At 33.2% G+C, this 19,081-nt stretch overlaps 2 protein-coding genes across 4 annotated transcripts; one reads left to right on the top strand and one right to left on the bottom strand.

Annotated features, from left to right (window-relative positions):
• Positions 1-515: 515 nt before the first annotated feature.
• On the bottom strand, positions 516-2,064 carry LOC116030884. The gene is made up of 3 exons (XM_031273243.1): positions 1,765-2,064; positions 1,451-1,682; positions 516-1,146 (listed from the first exon to the last, which is right to left on the bottom strand). Exons 1-3 carry the CDS (start codon positions 2,002-2,004, stop codon positions 722-724), a joined length of 897 nt encoding a protein of 298 aa, XP_031129103.1. The 5' UTR covers positions 2,005-2,064; the 3' UTR covers positions 516-721.
• Positions 2,065-12,756: 10,692 nt separating this feature from the next.
• Positions 12,757-17,810, top strand: LOC116028401 (transcription factor IIIB 60 kDa subunit-like). Of its 3 annotated transcripts, none has more exons than XM_031270118.1 (20): positions 12,757-12,930; positions 13,364-13,451; positions 13,557-13,638; positions 13,937-14,012; positions 14,126-14,205; positions 14,293-14,369; positions 14,442-14,498; positions 14,632-14,744; positions 14,966-15,048; positions 15,142-15,228; positions 15,355-15,435; positions 15,573-15,737; positions 15,825-15,917; positions 16,166-16,235; positions 16,350-16,453; positions 16,549-16,629; positions 16,718-16,840; positions 17,050-17,139; positions 17,264-17,320; positions 17,474-17,810. In XM_031270118.1, the coding sequence occupies exons 2-20, from the start codon at positions 13,387-13,389 to the stop codon at positions 17,651-17,653; spliced, it is 1,764 nt and encodes a 587-aa protein (XP_031125978.1). In that variant the 5' UTR covers positions 12,757-12,930; positions 13,364-13,386; the 3' UTR covers positions 17,654-17,810. The 3 variants fall into 3 exon arrangements, with proteins under 3 accessions (XP_031125978.1, XP_031125977.1, XP_031125975.1); XM_031270117.1 differs by having other exon boundaries at positions 12,759-12,930; positions 13,309-13,451; positions 16,347-16,453; XM_031270115.1 differs by having other exon boundaries at positions 12,759-12,930; positions 16,347-16,453.
• The last annotated feature ends 1,271 nt before the right edge of the window (positions 17,811-19,081 follow it).

The following is a 19,081-nucleotide window of genomic DNA, read 5'->3' on the forward strand; positions in this document are numbered from 1 at the left end:
GGTGTCGTACATTTGTCGAACATTTGGAGGGGTTTCTACAGTCTACCCTATAAATAAGCACATTTCCCTTCCTTTAGAAATCATCCATTGGTTAGCTCTATCCACTGGCTTGAGGTCCTAGCCTTTTCCATCCTTAACGATTGCTTTATTATTTATAGTCAATTCCTTAGGGCTATAGTATTTATTATTTATGTATTTTTTGGATTTTGTACGTACTCTTTTGGGCCTAGCACCCTGAACTAATAATGCTACTTTTTTTTGTTTTTTACTTCCCATTATGTAATTCTATACTCAATTTATGGTGGACCAGTTCTGATAAAACCATAAAATATAAACACAACAATAATCAATAACTATTAAAGGGTAAATTATACTTTTAAAATGAAAGCAATAAGCTAATATCAAAAATATACTAAAAGTAATACGGAGTATTTTTATTTTTAACTTATCGGCATCTATAAGCTAAGTTTTTTAAGTAAGAATTGAGCTGATAAACCATTTTTCAAAGATCTCCATAGATAGATAGAGTAGTTATTTATTTAAAAAAAAAAAACTCATTTTCAGATAAAAGGCCCAAATTCTTGAACATGGGCCTGAAACAAAATCTTGCCCATAAAAAAAAAAGGTACTATCTATAGGCTATAGCTTTACTCTATTCTCACAAGTGGCACTATTCAACCAAGCCCAAGACCGGAAAAACAATAATAAAAATTTGTACACTTCACACGACTGCGACCGCTGTGCGGTGGGAATTAGGCAAATTTTCCAGCATATCAACGGTGAGCATCGACGCCCTCGGCCGGCGAGGCCGGCTAGATTCTCCGGCCGGCAACATTAGCGCCGCCGTAGCACGTTGGCAAGTTTTGAGCCACTTCGCTTGCATGTATCTCTGCTTTCTCCACGGTGCAATATAAATCTTCCTCTCCTTCATGCATTTCTTGGCGGCGGCGCACAAAATCTTAATCACAGATAACAGTCTTTCTATTTTTCCGACGAAAACTTCCGGCAGGCTCTTCACTAGCTTACTGTATTCCTCGCCGGCTTTTGCTATCTCGAACTCCGCCCTGAAATTCAACTCGATCACGATCCTCACCTCTCCTTTTTTTGCGTTCGAGTAATCCACCACGTCCAAGAATGTATGTTCACCTAGAGTACAACGACATATAAATTTTTTTTTTAGTACTACTGACTCTATTACAATATGTATCTGTTCATATAACTACTTTATCAACTTATTAAAGCATAAATTTTAAAATATTAGAAAGGAAAAAACAGTAATGGCGGATCGCCACACAAATGTTACTCTTAGTCGTAGATTTTTTGCTGATGTCATTTTCAGCGTGGAAAATAACACGATTTGTCGGACGTGTTTCAAAAGTGACGGATTAAATTATGTAAAATTACTAAAATTTGAGGTGGAAATAAATAAATAAAATATTAAAATATATACCTGATGGAATATCTGAGCTTTTCCATTTAGACTTGCAAATTGCAGAGTTGAAACCGGCGTTCTGGAGGCGGCTGCAAATCGCCTTCATAAGGCAGTTCCGGCAGCCGTCGCCGCCGTTGAATGGCGGTTTCTGGCAACCGCAGATGTTTCCGCCTTGTTTTGCTTCTTTTAATGTTTCCTTAGTAATGTTCCGGATTTTCGTCTCTAACGAGGTTGTTCTGCATAATGTGGCCTGCGATGTAAAATTAACGAAATTATTTACGGCAATGCTTCACAAACACTCAAAATCCACACGGACATGAATCTGAACTTACTTGTAACAGTTGATGCTGTGTCCCCCAGAAATCACTGTCGTCGGCGCTGTCTTTTTTCTCGTTCTCGTCGTCACTTTCGTCGCAAATATTGTCGCTGATGGACTCCGGAGACGATCCTTGACCTTCGTCGTCGAGAAATTCGAAGACCGTGTCCGATAGATTTATCGCGGCGTCGCCGGAAAATTCTATTTCGCGGTTGTCGAACGCCAGAATCCGGTGATTTATTGGAACTCTGGCCATTATTCCGACCGCGGTAAAAAATATTCGTATTAGGTGTAGAGGGAAGCTTTAGGATATTGCGGTTTTACTAATCATGGGAGCGGGCTTTATATACCAAGCACGCCGACAGCGTGGCCCGCGGGTCCTACGTGGTAGAGTTGAGGTTCATGCACATGAGAGTGGGGTCCGCATGTCCACATGGCGTGGTTTAATTGGATGACCGAATCAACGGGGTCTGCTACGGTGGACCAGACAGCGAGGATCCACGTAAGTTAGATCAATTATTTTGATCAGTGTAGAAACTTATGGATATACTCGAATATGCTGTATTTGATTTCACCCATAAATCCATCATTATACAACACATTGTTTAAATGCCAATTTTCCTTGGACTAACATAAATTTCGCGGTGCTACTAAAACGTACATTTTAAGTGAAGTCTGTCTTGTAATTTGTGATAAATTAATTTATTTTGCTGATTGACTCAAACCAATTAAAATAATAGACAGTTCTCACAGAAAATTAAACTCAAAATTATGAGGTTATCAAATTTATTATCCGACCAACTTGACAGGAAATACTGGAAGATGATACTTGTGGGACCATTTGAGTACGTGGGTTCATCTGGAGCATTGGTTGTAGTGTTTATCCGATAGGTGGGCCCAAACATTCTATCAAACCTAAACATCAACTAATGTCGAGCACTGATGAAAATGATCATACGCGGCGCCTGGCCAGTGGTGTTGGATTTTTCAAGTACGTGGACGAAAATGCCTGAGATAGATGGAGAGCTCTAGAAGAAGACAGATGGCTATTTCGGTCATTCGAACGTACAATTATTTTGGTGGGTAGTCCATCAAATGTTTGGAGTGACTATAAAAAAATGGAATATTAGTACCAAAAGAATAATTAATAAAGATGCCCTTAATCAGCGTCTAATCGTTCCTTCTTGTCGCTTCTCTTTTCTGTTTTGGGTGAATTCGTCTTTTTTCCGCAAAATCTTTTTTAGTATCGTTAATCCTATTAACCTCCCTAATCTTGTCAATAAGCTAGATTAGCATGTGATTGTAGCTTAATGATTGTAGAGCATCTTAACTTGAATCTTGATTGAGCATTAGTAATATACTCTTTTGTTTCCAATAAATATTAATATTGTTATTTTTGCTCAAACTTTAAACATGTTAATGTTAATGTTACATTGTTACTAAATATACCCAATTAATTTGCGTTAAAATCTATCTGTTTGTAAATGTTTATTTAATATAAAAGTTATTATGTATCTCACTTACAATAATATGCTAATGCCACTTTCTAATTATGCACCACTGTTAATTAGTTTTGTCTTAAATTTTACATATGTTTTGGTAATCCATGTAAAAATAGAAGGGAACATGATTAATCGTCTTAGATCCTTAAATCATAGTTTTGATGTATAATTAAAGATATTAATTTTTAAACTCATGTATGCGACACCTTTGGAATATTGAATTGCTAGCTCTCAAATGGGGGTTTAGACTTTCAGCTGGATTTAGTATTGATGATATATATCTGCCCGCATGGGCAATTCAACTGGTTACATGAAGACTTTTTGTGTTCAGTTAGTTATTATGATTTACATCCTCCCATATGCTTTATTTGTCAGGCTCTTGGGGTTGGGAATTCAACCTTTTTGGGAGGAGATATATGTCAAACGAAAAAGAAAGCTTATAAGACATTAATAATCCAACTCATGAAATTAATTTGATCAAATTAAAGTGACTATTATTGAAGAATAATAATGACAATTATTCCAAATTAAATGAAACCTTTAAATCTGATCTCCATTATGGGGATTATCATACAATTAAATCCCAAATGTAATCCTACTACTATCGCACAATTACCGTGAAAAAGCATGTGAATGCCATGAATATACTTCCATTATAAAAAGCCATGCAACTAAGAAGAAAGGAAGACGACGACAACAAACAATATCATCTTTACTCTCATGCTCAATAAAGGTACTCTAAGGCATTTGGTTCATGAATTATTAGATTACCTTAGAAAACATTAAATTGCCGAGAATGTTATATTTTTTTATTTCGTTAAAACTGAGGTATGTAATATCACTAATATGGTTAAAGAGTTAATTTTTTATATTATAATGATTATTTTACTTTAATACCTTAACCTATTTTTATATATTTCAATAAATTTCAAAATTAAAATAAATAAATAAGATAAAGGTAAAATTTAGATGTAAATGATTTAAAATAATTAACAAATGTGTTAACATGACAAAATTGTTAGAATAATACGTATATTATACATGTGATAAACTAACCTAAATAGTGGAAGCAAAGGATCAAGCATATACCTCTAGTCATAATTGATACCTTCATAGCATTATTGTCTCAACAACTCCAATATAATGGGGTTAAACATTGTTGTCTACCACTTAATGTCTTGTGTAACTAGATGATGTAGTTTTGTAAACTGTCACTGGAGTAGTGGGATGACCATGTTTAAATAACTTATGTGTCATCATTATAAGCTCCGTAACTGAAATCGTTACTATGCCCGATTCAAACCACAAACATAAGGGCCATAAATAACCTATTAACTTGCACCACTTAATAGTGTCATAATGAAATGGAATATGTTACAAAAATTAGTAAAAAAGGTAAGAGTTTGAGCTTGAGAAATATGATATATTATGAGGGAGGAGAAAAATCAATGACTTAATAACATGGCAAATTTAGTATTTAAAAAAAAAGGGAAAATTTCTCTGCACTCTACTAAAACATTTATAGCCGGAGCTCAATTCAATGTACATGTACATACAAACATCCTAAAAATGCTCGTGACTTTTACCTTTAAAATTTTTATGTGAATAGGTAACACACTTGAAACTTAATGATTACCAATCAATTGCTTGACCAATTTAATTGGGATTGATTTTAAAATTTAAAAGTGAGATTAATATATATATCCTTGTTTATTTATCATCATTAATGTGAATTACAATAATAGGGCAGGGTGGTAGTATCATTAATTGTATCAACAAACCATCTGATGCACACACTTTCTTGTGTGCTAGTTTATTATGCGGCGAAAATAAAATATTGTCTACCACTTTAGTGGTTATAGATTGTTACAAAATAATTATCTAACTACAGAAAGGTAGAAGAAGAGAATACAATAAGTAGACGTATACAGGTACAACAAATCAGTACATCAATAACAACAATAACAACACTGTTAAATTCGTAAGAAATAAATCCGAAAATAACAATACAAAGTAGAAAATCCAAGTCGTGTATGCCACACTTTCCTTAAAACCGATTCGCTACCTCCCACGGGTGCTAGAAGCGTTGTAGTGTCGGTCTCCCAGGATAAAATGGATTACAATAGTATAGTTGAGCACTCAACCTATACTATTTTCAGCGAACTAGAGCAAAGTTGAACACTTGGAGTAAGAAGAAGAAGAAACAGCACTCTTGTTCTTCTTTCGCACTCTGGTTTCTTGGTTTGGGATGAGAAAGGAAGAAAGACAGATTATTTTCGAGTAGAGTAAAGAGAGCAAGGTAAGTGTACTGTTGTGAGTGTTGTCTATATTTTTTCCGGATGAGCTGAAGAGGTATTAAATACCACTTAGTGGAAACATGTGTTATGGGCACAACAAGACAAAACAAAAGAGAGTGGGACAAACTCTTTTAAAAATTAGAGATTCCATTCTTTGTCTTAAACAATTTGAAGTGGGGTGTGGGTTTATTATTCCAAGAGAGCAAAAAGGAAGTGGCTTTGGAATTGTACATACGTGGGAATAAAATTGCAGCCACCATAATGCTTTGTCCCATCTGATTTTCGAATTGAGAAGCACAAGTGCACAACAACAAATAAAATGGGAGCACATGTCTCCTTTTTATTTAAACACCACTATTTCCAAAACCCAACAAATATAATATGGAGGCCCATCGGCACATATCTCCATATTATTTAATCAGCTACTCTTTTCTGATTAACGAAAATCAAATAGGTCGAGAATCAATATCTCATTCACCTATTAAATATTTTTGACCCATAAATATTTGTACCACGAAATATTCTTAGTCAAAATTTTCCAACATAGATAAGATTCAGAAACTGAAAAATCAAGTCTACGTGTATCCAGGTGTGTTTATTCTTGTCAAAACTGGTTAATTACTTGTTGGCTGTTGCGTCCTGCATTGTGGGTCGCCGCGTCTTCTTATCATGTTCTAAATACATATTTATAATTTGGTCTTAATCATAATCACAATTATATAATCGCAATTTGATATACATACGTTTTTTATACTTAAAAAAATGTTGCCTTTTTGCTTTATCAAAAAACATGCATGTTTTTATATTAGTATTGCAAATATAATATTGTTTGTAAATTCTAAATTATGAATTGATAATTATTTATGATTTTAATGGCTCGATCGATTTGGTTTTCCTCGTCTGTCTCAAGTAACATATTAGCATTCAAATGCCACTAGTATCAACAACGTAACAAGGTCAATTTTATACAACTATACTTTAATTTTTTTTATTAATGATAAGGATTGAATTCGAATTTACGCCCTGTAATGTACAATTAGTAAAGTAAATTTTTTAAACTTACTTTGGATTAATTGGTTAGATGAGGTGTACCCGACTCGATATAATTCAAACATGAGTACATGACGTAGAAGAAAGAAGCTACGTACCCACTGGCTACCTAGGGTAGTAAAGCAGAATTAATTTGACCATGAATATAATAATTAGTCGATAGGGTTTTTCTTTGAAGTTTCCATAGTTTTGCATGGTTATTCTTGAGTTTATTACCGAAATAGTCCATCGACTATTGTGAAATTACCAATTTGGTCCTCAACAATTTTTTGTACCCAATTAAGTCCTTCGACTTTGAAAATTTTAACCAATTTAGTCCTCTGTTTATTTTGCCGTTAAAATCCGGACCAAATTGGTAATTTTGCTATAGTCAAGGGATCAAATTGGTAATTTTTCTATAGTCAAGGGATCATTTCAGTGAAAAATTAACTACCAATTTGGTCCCTTGACTATAAAAAAATTACCAATTTGGTCCCTTGACTATAGCAAAATTACCAATTTGGTCCTAATTTTAACGACAAAATAAACGGAGGACCAAATTGGTTAAAATTTTCAAAGTCGAGGGATTTAATTGGGTACGAAAAATTGTTGAGGACCAAATTGGTAATTTCGCAATAGTCGAGGAACCATTTCGGTAATAAACTCTTTATATTCTTTTATTCCTTGAGTTGTAGACTTGAAAGTTTGCTAGATCAGATATAACAACGTTGCTATGCATGATTGTAATTAAGGCTTGCTAATTAACTAGCTCTTGTATAATGAACTCAAACTAACATTTGGAAATTTTATTTTATTTTTATTTGGAAAAATGTCAATTTTAGTTCCTCAATTATGCTATAATGGTAAACTCAATCGTTATACTTGTGACTTAATTTAGTCCTTGAATTGTTTGTTGGACATACTAGTCCCTCAAGTATATGCTAAAATTAACAATGATATGATTGAAGAGTAAATATTAAAATTCATTAACTTTTTTTCAAAAACACAAATCAATGTCAATTTGACATGCTTCCCTAATTTGTTATAAAAACCCTAATAATTTTCTCTCAAAATCAACGGTGTTTTGAGAACAATTGATAACATGGGAAGGAGTAGAAGATTGCTAGGAATCAAAGCTACTCAAAATTGTCAGCAATATTCCCTCTTTTTTAACCAAGCAATTGATAGAGATCAAAGCATTTAATTTTTGGTGTTTAATGCAACGTCGTATGTTCTGTGTTTTTCGTGTATGAATTGATCTCTTTCATTTCTATCTAGCTTGTTAACATTCTCAACTCCTTTATTTAATTTCTCATATCAGTACTTGCCAAAATCGTGGAACAATCATATTGTTTGAGAAGACCAAAATCCAAACAAATCAATCTTATTGAGAAATAATATTGAAATTAAGTTAATGGGCATAGATTGGGTAAAAAAACCAAACCTAATTTCTCTTGGAATCCATGAGAGGTCGGGATGGAAATAATTTTGCTTTTATCTTCATAGTTTTTTTTTTTTTTTTTAACAGCACAAGTACTTCACTTATGAAGATAATTTTTTTTTAATTATCTCCACAATTTTTTTATTTGATTATTTATAAGAAAAAATATAATACATTTGACGAAAAAAGTAATACTTTTACATCAAAATGTAAAAATATTACATTTTCATTCAAAAGTATTGCATTTTTCCATATAAGTAATAAATATTTTATTCATGATTTAGTATTACATTTGTTCAGTCGCGGATCCAGAAAATTCTTCTAGTGGGGGCGAAACGTTAATACGAAAGAAATAGTAAAAAAAAAACACTTAAGAAATACTCCGTATAATCATAAACATTATTAGATATAGGCGAAAAATAAAATATATCAAAATTTTATAAAAATATTCATAACAAAATATGAAACATAATTAATTTGATTATAACCCCTAACCATTTGCAGCACAAACACACCTACCAACTAATCAACATAATCTCTTATTTACATTTATCTATTTTTAGTATATACATACGGAGTATATAAAAAGACACAGGAAGCGCATTAAAAAAAAAGTTATATATGCTATCTAAAGGTTTCGAACCCACGTCTTTTCATTATTAAGTAATACACACATCAACCATCTAGTTTAGTAAATCTATTGTTTATTATATTTGTTTTTAAATATGTATACTAAAACATGTATTATATATACATATATACATACAAAGGCTATATATGGGGTGTGGGTGGGGTGAGTGGGGGCAGGTGCCCCCACTGCCCCATGCTGGATCCGCCAGTGCATTTGCTAGTATAAGTATTATATTTCATATTGACCCGACCTGTCTCACAGACAATGGTCCATGTGAACATTTAAACCTCATTAAATACACAATTTTAATTTTTTAGTGGGATTATTGTGATATTTTTTAAATCATGCATGCATACTTCACTATATGATACTAAATAAAATTAACTATCTAATCGCTAATGACTTTCTTAGTTTAAATCGGTTAACTATAAACAACCTAGGTTAATTTACCTTATTGTGTTTCTTTAGTTGATAAGATCACAATATAAAATTTATTCAGTATATACTATCAAATAATAGCTGGCGACTAAAAAAAAACATCTAATCAAAATTTGGGTGAGAATGTGAGATAATAAGTACTAACATTCTATCTGAAACTGAAATGGAACCAGGGAAAATCGGTCATACTCATACACTAATACCTACCATGGTGGGGTAAGTTATTTTGATTTGTCGTTTCACGTCAAAATCTGAAGGAACATGGTTGGACTTTTAGAAAGCTGTCGTTTTCCAATTGCCATTTTGTTCAATCCATAGCTAGGTACATTGCACATGCTCTCAATAAATAATAACCCGTAGACCATATTATAAAACAATTAATTAATATAAATTGGAAATTTCTTTGACATGGTCCAAATAATTTAATTTATGTAGCATGGAAAAAAAAAAAAACAGAAACAGAACACGTAAAAGTGATAGTTTTAACAATATATATAATATATTAGAAACATGCGTGTGTTTGTGTGTGTGTATATATATATATATAACCAATACATTTTTAAATATTTTTCTTTAAATATACATAAATATAAATATTAATTAAGGTAGAACAAGATAGTGTAATGCATGGTATTCATATAAAAAAATATAAGATCTTAATTATGCATGTGTTTCTATTTAGGAAATGTGCCTTTAATTTATTATTATTATTTTTAAAATTATTAAGACAACTATGAAATGTTTCAGAGAAATTTCTAGTGAGTTTTGATGTAAACAAATGTTTAAATTGTGAAAATGTCAATTTTAGAGAGTCTTTATGCATTATAGAAATTTCTCCCCTACATAGTTGAAAAGAGAAAAATCTTTAAAAAGCAGCTTAATTTTATCGGTGCAAGTCCTCTAAAATTGCAAAGCAACTTGGCACATATGTTGTTGTCTAAACCATAGGAAAATTCGTCACCCAATAAATATGTTGCATACTTGCATATATATTAAGATACAAACCCATTTCGATCTATATATTATAAAATTTAGAGTGAAAATTGATCCCTCTACCACATTTGATGCTTGCAAAAGTGAGATGATGAACTAATTAACCTTGAGGGGTTAAAGTATAGCATATATATATCGTGAATGAAATAAAGTGGTGGACATATCGTACTTACAAGGGCGGCTTTGTTATTGCATGCTATGAGAGTGAAGTTTCTTGATAATCTTCTTCAGAGCATTTAGGATGATGTTCTTTGAGAGGACGAAGTTAAGATTTTTCGTTTGAGATAAGGGTCTTAACTCTTATCGCATAAAATAAATTTGTAAAGAAAACTAGAAAATAACATGATTTTTTTTAACTATTTTAATTTTATAATACAAATTTTTTAAAGTATACTATAGGTCTAATATGTACTAGTGTAATTATATTGGCTATGACACAAATGTTTCATGAATTATGATATATATATATATATATATATATAAAAGTTAAAAAGAGGATTGCATATCAAAATGTCAAAAATCGTTAATCAAATTAACTAATAACTAATATAATCAATCAACCAATCTAAATTCACAAAGCAAATGTTTTTATAATTTGAAATTATATTGTTTCCTCCAAAGACTATAAAATAGTTGATGATCACGCGTTTTTCTAATTAAAAAAAATTAATAAATAATTAATAGTAAATATATATTATCTCTAACTTTAAATGATAAAAAAATTGCAATATACTACTGTACGTATGACTGTATGAGTAGGTGTGACCAGGCCAGCAAGCCAATCGGCTAAAATCATTGTTGATTATCTTCTTCATATCTGATCTACGTAATGATTCTCTTCTTATCTGTTTAGCAGTGGCCAAAGTTTGTTATCCAATACATTCAATTCTTACACGTGGACTGTTTTGTCTTGTGCAATCATTCTAGTATTTGGGAGGCTCAATGCACCACTCTTCCAGCTATACTGGAACCTATCACCCCTGGCCTCCTCCAGCATATATATAGATTTTATGGGGATCATTTTTTTGATTATTAATACTTACTAGGATATATAAATATCACTACTGTGAAGAGTATTACTTCTTGGTTGTGAATGTTTGATTGCTTATTAAACATTGTCAATTGTGTGAAAATAAAATACTACGGAGTAATAAATTGTATCAAGCAAATCATACCTGTTTAATAATAACAACAATAATAATAATACAAACAATATTATAGTTATATCACCCCAAAAATATAATTATACTCATTGTATTATGCAAATTTAAAATTTTTGTGAGTGTTAGTCTCTTGGGTAATATTTTTATGCCCTAAGATAGTGTAGTTACGTTGAAACTCATGATGACCCTTGTGTGATTGAAGGATCCAAATTATGTGTTGTTGTGAGTATTTATGAGCACAGCCCCACGGTACATATCATATGTATTAGCTCAAATTTATTGCAAACACCCACTAACACACACACACAGATATTTAATGTCACAGGACGATAATGGCCAAAAATGTGGTATCCACAATTGGATATGTTGCATGCTGGCATGCAAAATCTTAGCTCCTTGATTTTAACAATTGTTATATCATGGAACATGGTCTACCTTGAATATTAGTAAAAAAAAATTGTATCTGCAGTTAATTAATTATGTGCTTGTAAATAAATTGAAAGTTCTTAATTTGTTAATTGCGGACATGTAATATGTCGACAACATACACATAATATATTAACCGCATATTATGTACTTATAGTTAACAGTACAATCTTAACATATTATGTGTATTTAATTTATTTACATGCATAAAATTAGGGGCATAATATATTACCTGCCAATACATAACCTGAATGATATTTTTTATAATGCAAGGTGGACAATGGTCCATCAAGTGCGTCAACCAACTCAAAATAAAGTTTTGTTTTATTAGTAGTCGTAGGGTTCAAATCCTATCATAGGTTAATAAATATCATATCCTCGTAATATTATATACTAAATAATGTTCGAATCTTACTAGTAATAAAAATATCAATGCTCATTTCTCTGTTGCATCTTCTTCATTACTAGGAAATATGGTCGGAGCGTGGGAGGTCTTTAGGGTTAAGAATTCGGGTTAAGAATTCAACATTTTGGTAGAAAAGAAGAAAGAAAATAGGAAATATAGGCCACAATGGGCCTAAACGGCAGCCCATTTGTCATTTGGAGTATTTTGTATGACAAATGGATAATGAAAATGGCGAAAGATTTCTCTATACTCAGAGCCCATAACATTGGGATATGACCTCTGTTGGGCAAATTATACCATAAACTAGAGTTCATACTCTAGTATACTCTAGTATAAAATAACATTCAAATTTTGTGTTAGTAGTTAACATATTATATATCTGCAATCAACAAATTATGTACTTGTTAATAAATTAAAAGTATGTAATATGTTAACTTTATGTGCATACTGTAAACATATTATGTACATGTAATTAGTATGTTTTGTGTTTTCAATTTACTTACAAAAATATAATTTATTAACTAAAGACACATAACATATTAATTATAGACACAATATTTTTGGACTTGGTGTACTTGTACGGATGGTCAAAGTGTCTAACACCCAAAGTGAACTAGAAAATCCTTATAAATATATTTAGAACTCTTAATTGTCAGATAAGTTACCTGTGATCAGGTGGATAGTTGGGCATTACTTAGTTAATTGGGTCAATTGAGATGTAGGTTTCGAACCGCAACAAAAAAGAGTATGTTTTGCAATTACCACAGAAAGCTCTTCTCCTCTGCATGAACACCACGCCGGCAGTATATCGGAAGTCACCTCCTACGGTTAATCGGGAATCAGCTGATCGGAACAGGTTCTTACTTCAAAGATTATCCTAAAAGCCGTTTGTTTATTTTTCACTAATTTGTCTGCAATTTGAAAATTCAAAACCTCAAACCTTTAAAGAATGGCGAGAATTAGAGTTTGGTGAATGGAAATGGTGATAGTTGGAAGAGTGAGTGTTTGTTATGGGTTTTGTGTTTCCCACTGAATCTTGCTTTCTCGGGTATAAATTTGTCAGGGTTTAAGTAATCAACTGAAATTAAAGATTTAAGCAGGGCGCTCTATAGATTAAATTATAACTGGCAAAATTGTTAGTTTAGATTCTGTTTTTTTGCCACTACTACTTTAAATAGAAAGACCTACTAATATAATATCCACACATGTGGAAATGATTACTTCTTCTGTTTAGGATTTTGTCTGGTTGAAAGCTTGAGATCCTAAACCTTTTAGTGGACCGTTTTCAGTTACAGACTTATAGTTGAGAAGCATGGTATGGTGTCCAAATTGTGTCAGGGACTGCCCTGCGGATCGTGATCATGATAGTGGATACACGTGAGTATATATGGCTGCTCGCTTTACTGGGAAAATTACAAATTATCATGGCTAGTTGTTACTTGTTATCGTCGATATATTTTTTGTGCCTTGCCCTTCTGTCAGGTGCTGCACAGAGTGTGGAAGAGTACATTTTCAAGACCTCTTTGCTGAATATCCAACATTTGTGAAAGGCCCCGGAGGAGAGGTCTGTAACTTATCCCGTGTTTGTTAGTGTGTGTGTGTAATATCCTAGGTTGTACTTATAAGTTTCTAGGACTGGGTTATCACAATCAATGCTGTATATGAAGGTGGACATTCTTGCTGCTTACACATTTCGACATGAAGTTATTAATGTTAGGAATTGGTTAGACGAGACTGTCATACTATGCACTTGGAATCATCCAAATCCTTCTCACAACACTAATCCTTGTGTGCTTCATTGTTTTCCTATGTGGAGAAAAGTAATACTAGGAATCGTGATACTAAACCATGTTTATCTGCAGAGTCGATTAGCTGGAAAATTTGTAAGGAGTGTGCAAAGTGAATATTCAGAATCATTCAGGAGAACTTTGGAGAAAGGTTTGTGATGTGTAAATTGAATTTCCTTGATGATGTTGGACTACAACAATAAAGGAACTATTAAATGCTTTTAAAAAAATAAAATATTTGAGGAGAACAACAATATGCTACAGGAAGCAATCACATCACAGATCTGATGCATAAATTGAATCTCCTTGATGATATTGGACCTCAAGCTACAGCCTTTTATCGGGTTGGTCCCTATATCTTTTCTTGAATTGTATGAAAAATTTTAGGTTATCGAAATTATCTAAATGTCTAATTGAACCTGTAATTCCAGATAGCTCTTGAACGCAGTTTTACAAAAGGACGGATAACTACTCATGTTGCAGCATCGTGCCTCTACATTGCTTGTCGGTGAGTAACTCAATAAGCTAGGGTCACAGTTTGGGGGATGAGTAAAATGCTGAATTTATGTCTCTTTTGCAGGATGAAGTCAAAACCTTTTCTACTTATTGATTTCGCCATTTTATTGAGTGTTAACGTGTAAGAGATATTCTCCGACTCATTAAACACCTTTTCATCTTAGTGTCTTGGATAGTTGGATTCACCTTGGTTTGATATTACGTTGAGTCTTCCTTTTATGATACGAATTAATTATTGCGTTTTCTGTTTATAGTTATGTACTGGGTGCTGTATATTTACAACTTTGCAAGCTTTTGAGCCTCGAAGAACATCCAATTGTTCAGAAACCTGTTGATCCTAGCCTCTTCATGCATCGCTATACTAATGGTAAGGGACTGAGGGTCAAAATAATTCATCGTCTTAAACCTGTCCCCTTTTTCTCATTTCTGATGTCTTAACTAAATTGCTAAGGATAATGATTAATTGTCCGTATGAATTGGTGCATCTCCATCCAAAATGATTAGATAATTATCGAATGTGCTTTCTTCCAAATCATTGTGGGTTGTAGGAGTTGAAATGCATAATTTTGACTTCTCTTCCTCCATCAGTTTTAATGAAAGGTGACTACAAGAGTTGTGTCTCAAAGAGAGCGCTGCAGATTGTTGCAAGCATGAAACGAGATTGGATGCAGGTTTTCTTTAAAAATAATTCTCTTTAGTTGATAGATGAATGATTTTGTGATGTCTAAGTGGCCTTTCTCATGAAAATTTTAAATTAATTGCAGACTGGTAGAAAACCAGGTGGGATTTGTGGTGCAGCATTGTATATTTCTGCACTTTCTTATGGGTTCAGATATTCAAGATCTGATGTTGTAAGTATATGTATTGCAAAAGTTAATTAAGTTCTGCTTCAGATATCTTTTCTATACAATAGTGCTCTCTTTTATGAATGTGAATTTAATTCTATTATATCAATATACTTTGCTCTTTCTGTTTAGGTGAAAGTTGTCCACATATGCGAAGCAACTTTGAGTAAACGATTGGTTGAATTTGAGACTACGGATTCTGCGAGTTTAACTGTAAGTACTAATTAGTGACATGACCATCCTATAGATATCAATATCCTTAGATATCTTTCACATCGTGTTTGTACCCTTTGAGAGCAAGGCTCATTCGTTTAGTGAATCCTGCCTGCCAATCTGCCATTGTCTACTAGATTGAGGAGCTTGAGTGTAAAGCTAAGGAGATTGAAGAGGAGAATCGTTCTTGTAAACTACCAGACACAATGCCCCGAGACTTTGTGACGAAGGAAGTTTTTTGCCAACACAAGGGCAAAGAACCTCACTTTGCTCACGGGCTCTGCAGGAGTTGTTATGCAGAGGTGACTGCATCCTTTTGGTTCATATCTACCTTTCTTTGTGAATGACTTTTCAAATGCTTCTGTTTTTTTATTTTTTCATTTATGCAGTTCATTGAACTCTCTGGGGGTCTTATGGGCGGATCAGACCCTCCGGCTTTCCAAAATTCTGAAAAGGAAAGATTAGCCAAACCATCTGTTCAGGTAGTTGAGGAATCACTTTTATTGTTTAATCATACACTATACGAGTAGTTACAACTGGTCACCGTTAGGTTTCTGCAAAAACACAATCATGTTTGTTCTTTAACTTTTGAATAGGAGTTGTTATATTATGTTTTGATTTCTACTTTTGGCATACATATGAATTGTGGGTGTGAACTACTAGGATTATAAGTTTATTTTCACATTGAGTTTTTAATGTCTCACATGAAAAAGCTTATCCAAATGCTTAGGAAGGGGAGTTCACTTCTGAAGAAAGTCGAGATAATGGGAAAGGGAACACGATGGCAGATTCACATGCTTGTATGCGTTGTCTAAACTATTTCCCAGAACTCGGGATCTTTTCCTTCCCAGTCATTATACTTCTATTTATGTTCTCAGCTTTCTTATATTCAAATGTTATATTTATTTCAGCAGCTGCCACTGACAATGGTGGAGACACTTCCCAGAAGTTTGCAAACATGCCCTCTGTTGATGATGAAACATCAACAGACAGCCTTTCCGACATTGATGATGCTGAGGTGTGTGAATATGAGTTTGCATACCCTTATTTATTTTATAATGCAAAATTTGGTCTTTATGGTCACTTCTTTTGTGTGTATATTTCAATATAAAGATGAATGGCTATATTCATACTGAAGAGGAGAGCAGAAAAAAGAGAATTATTTGGGAAGAACTTAACAAAGAATATATTCAGGTAATCAATGCTTCGCTTATATGCTTGAGATGTATAAGCGACAGATTCAACCCACTAAGGTCGAGTCACTTACTATCTTACTTTGCAGGAACAAGCAGCTAAAGAAGCAGCTGCCGCCGCTTTAAAGAATCTTGACGGGCTTTCAGATGATGTGCAAGCTGCATACGAACTTGCAGCTGCAGCAGCCGCTGCTGTGGCAAAATCAAGAGAGGTCGGGGGTCACTCCCTAAAAAGAAAATAATGAAACCTTAAAACTAGTAAAAAATGGATCTGTTGTGTTCTTTAGTCCCCTGAACTTTGATGTATAAATGCAAATCTCACGTAAATTGATCCATAAAGTATAATCTATAATTTAATAGTATAGTGTGGATTATTCTTCATAGAAAATGAAAGTTATCTCTTTGATTGTCTTTGAATCAGAAACGAAGACAGAAGCGAGCTGCAGAAGCGAAAACTGCTGGTCCTGCTCAGACTGCTGCAGAAGCAACCCGGAAAATGCTACAGAAAAAGGTATTCAATAAGAAAAATCAGTCCAGAAAATGACGAACCAAAGATTAATTTATTTCTTTAAGGCAGTTGAAGGCATGTGGCTTTTCATTCCAGTTGCCTGACTTCCATGTTACATGTGTTCCAGAGACTAAGTTCGAAAATCAACTTTGATGTGCTGGAGACACTGTTTGATGATGACAACGTATGTGCTGTCTATTCTCGGTTTGCTTTCCCTGTATATACTGCTTTACATATGGCTCACGTTTTTGTTCATTTTCTTCGAAATAATGGCAGCCCATTTCTAAGATTTTAGTCTATTTTACATCTCACAAAACTGTTTGTTAATAACTTGCAGCCACCTGCCAAGGAATCTAAGTTGGAAACAAAGCTACAAGAAGATGAAGCAGACACAGTGCATAAAAGCTGCAAAGAGAAGCAGTGTGAGAGCCAGGAAGATGAAGAATGTTATAGGGAAGATATGTTTTATCATGATGAATACAATGACTGTGATTATACTAATGAAGATGATTTCTGAATCTTGTTGTTGTATATGTATTTATTAAAGTAGATGGATCGGATGTTGCTTTCAGATTGAGCTGACATTGTGTTTCTCCTCCCCTGATTGCGTTGGCAGTTGGCACACAGATAGACCAGTTAAAGCGTTGGCATTTGGCACATCAACCATTTAGTCACTTTCCTGGGCATATAACCATTTTTTTCTTATAACTCAAGCTTCCCCCTCTATTAGAATATAACAATATTCGAGCAATCCCAACCAAGTTAGTCGAACAGTTTGTAACTACAAGATTCCAAGTTCAACTTTCATAAGAGATGTTTATCGGACTTCTTGGTTTGAGTTGGGCAACTGTAAATTAAATAATCTAAATTAATTTATCTTATTGTGGTCCTTTGTCGACTAATGTCACAAGATTAGATTTGGCACGTGCATACAGCATACCTCTAGATAGTAGTTACGAATATTCCCATAAATCAAAGAATATAACAATATTCTAATAGGCAATATGTGTAGAGAATATGTGCAAAGAAAATGATATAATATGCACTGAGTATTTTATATTGGAAGGTTAAGAAATCACACACGGTGATGCTGTGTGCCACATCTTAACTATTCATATATTTGAGTGGTTGAGATTTCTATAGTAAAATTAATAAAATATTTATAATGCATTATGATATAAAAAAAAAATCAAATAATTCAATCCCGTCTCCCGAGTGTCTCCATTGCTATGCTTTTAAGATTAATGGATGAGGTAAGTCTACCAAACGTGATGGTAAATAAGGATATCAAGTATATTAGGAAAGAAATAGAGTTGTGTTGCTATGCGTTGAGTACATGAATCAAAGCTTGTCCCTACCTATTACCGGGTACGCTATTTATACTATAGGTGCAACGGCTACGAGTGTAACGGACTTCCAGTAACGGCGAACCAACATTAAGTGCTGCGTAAAGTGTCGGTTGCCTCCTCAAAGTGTGGAGTAAGTGATGTTGCCTCCTCTTAAGTGTGTTGCAGACCGTTACGTGTCCCTTTCTCCTTGAGTTGGTTCTTCGAATCGAGTACTACACCTTGCGCAATTATATTGTCAATACATTATTAACATTGTTTAAAATTATTTAATTATATAACATTCACATCACCTCAAATGTACATATGATATAAATATACATGTATCACGTGCTAGAAATAATTTATTCCTAAAGTTGATTCATATAATAAAGATGTCATGCTTATATGCATCAAGTGGGAGACTGTTAGAAATAATTATTTCCTAACATTAATTTATATAATAAATATTGTAATTCCATAAAGGACTCACGATAATGATTAGTGATGTATAAATGCGGAATTGCTGGGTAAAATTCTCTCTATCTAATTCTGTTAAAAGATGTATAATGGAAAAGAGGTTATGGTTTCCTAAAACGATTTCTATTCATAAAAGGAGG

This window comes from Ipomoea triloba, chromosome 9 (genome assembly GCF_003576645.1).
Source record: "Ipomoea triloba cultivar NCNSP0323 chromosome 9, ASM357664v1".
NCBI classification, from domain to species: Eukaryota; Viridiplantae; Streptophyta; class Magnoliopsida; order Solanales; family Convolvulaceae; genus Ipomoea; species Ipomoea triloba.

What these genes read in the sequence shown, in the direction of transcription:
- LOC116030884 (XM_031273243.1), bottom strand. Translation starts at nt 2,004, where the DNA reads ATGGCCAGAGTTCCAATAAATCACCGGATTCTGGCGTTCGACAACCGC. An exon ending in CACAGCATCAACTGTTACAA is followed by an intron (nt 1,683 to 1,764) that starts GTAAGTTCAGAT and finishes TTTACATCGCAG; the next exon opens with GCCACATTATGCAGAACAAC. An exon ending in AAGCTCAGATATTCCATCAG is followed by an intron (nt 1,147 to 1,450) that starts GTATATATTTTA and finishes GTTGTACTCTAG; the next exon opens with GTGAACATACATTCTTGGAC.
- LOC116028401 (XM_031270117.1), top strand. Translation starts at nt 13,387, where the DNA reads ATGGTATGGTGTCCAAATTGTGTCAGGGACTGCCCTGCGGATCGTGAT. An exon ending in GATCATGATAGTGGATACAC is followed by an intron (nt 13,452 to 13,556) that starts GTGAGTATATAT and finishes CCCTTCTGTCAG; the next exon opens with GTGCTGCACAGAGTGTGGAA. An exon ending in TGAAACGAGATTGGATGCAG is followed by an intron (nt 15,049 to 15,141) that starts GTTTTCTTTAAA and finishes AATTAATTGCAG; the next exon opens with ACTGGTAGAAAACCAGGTGG.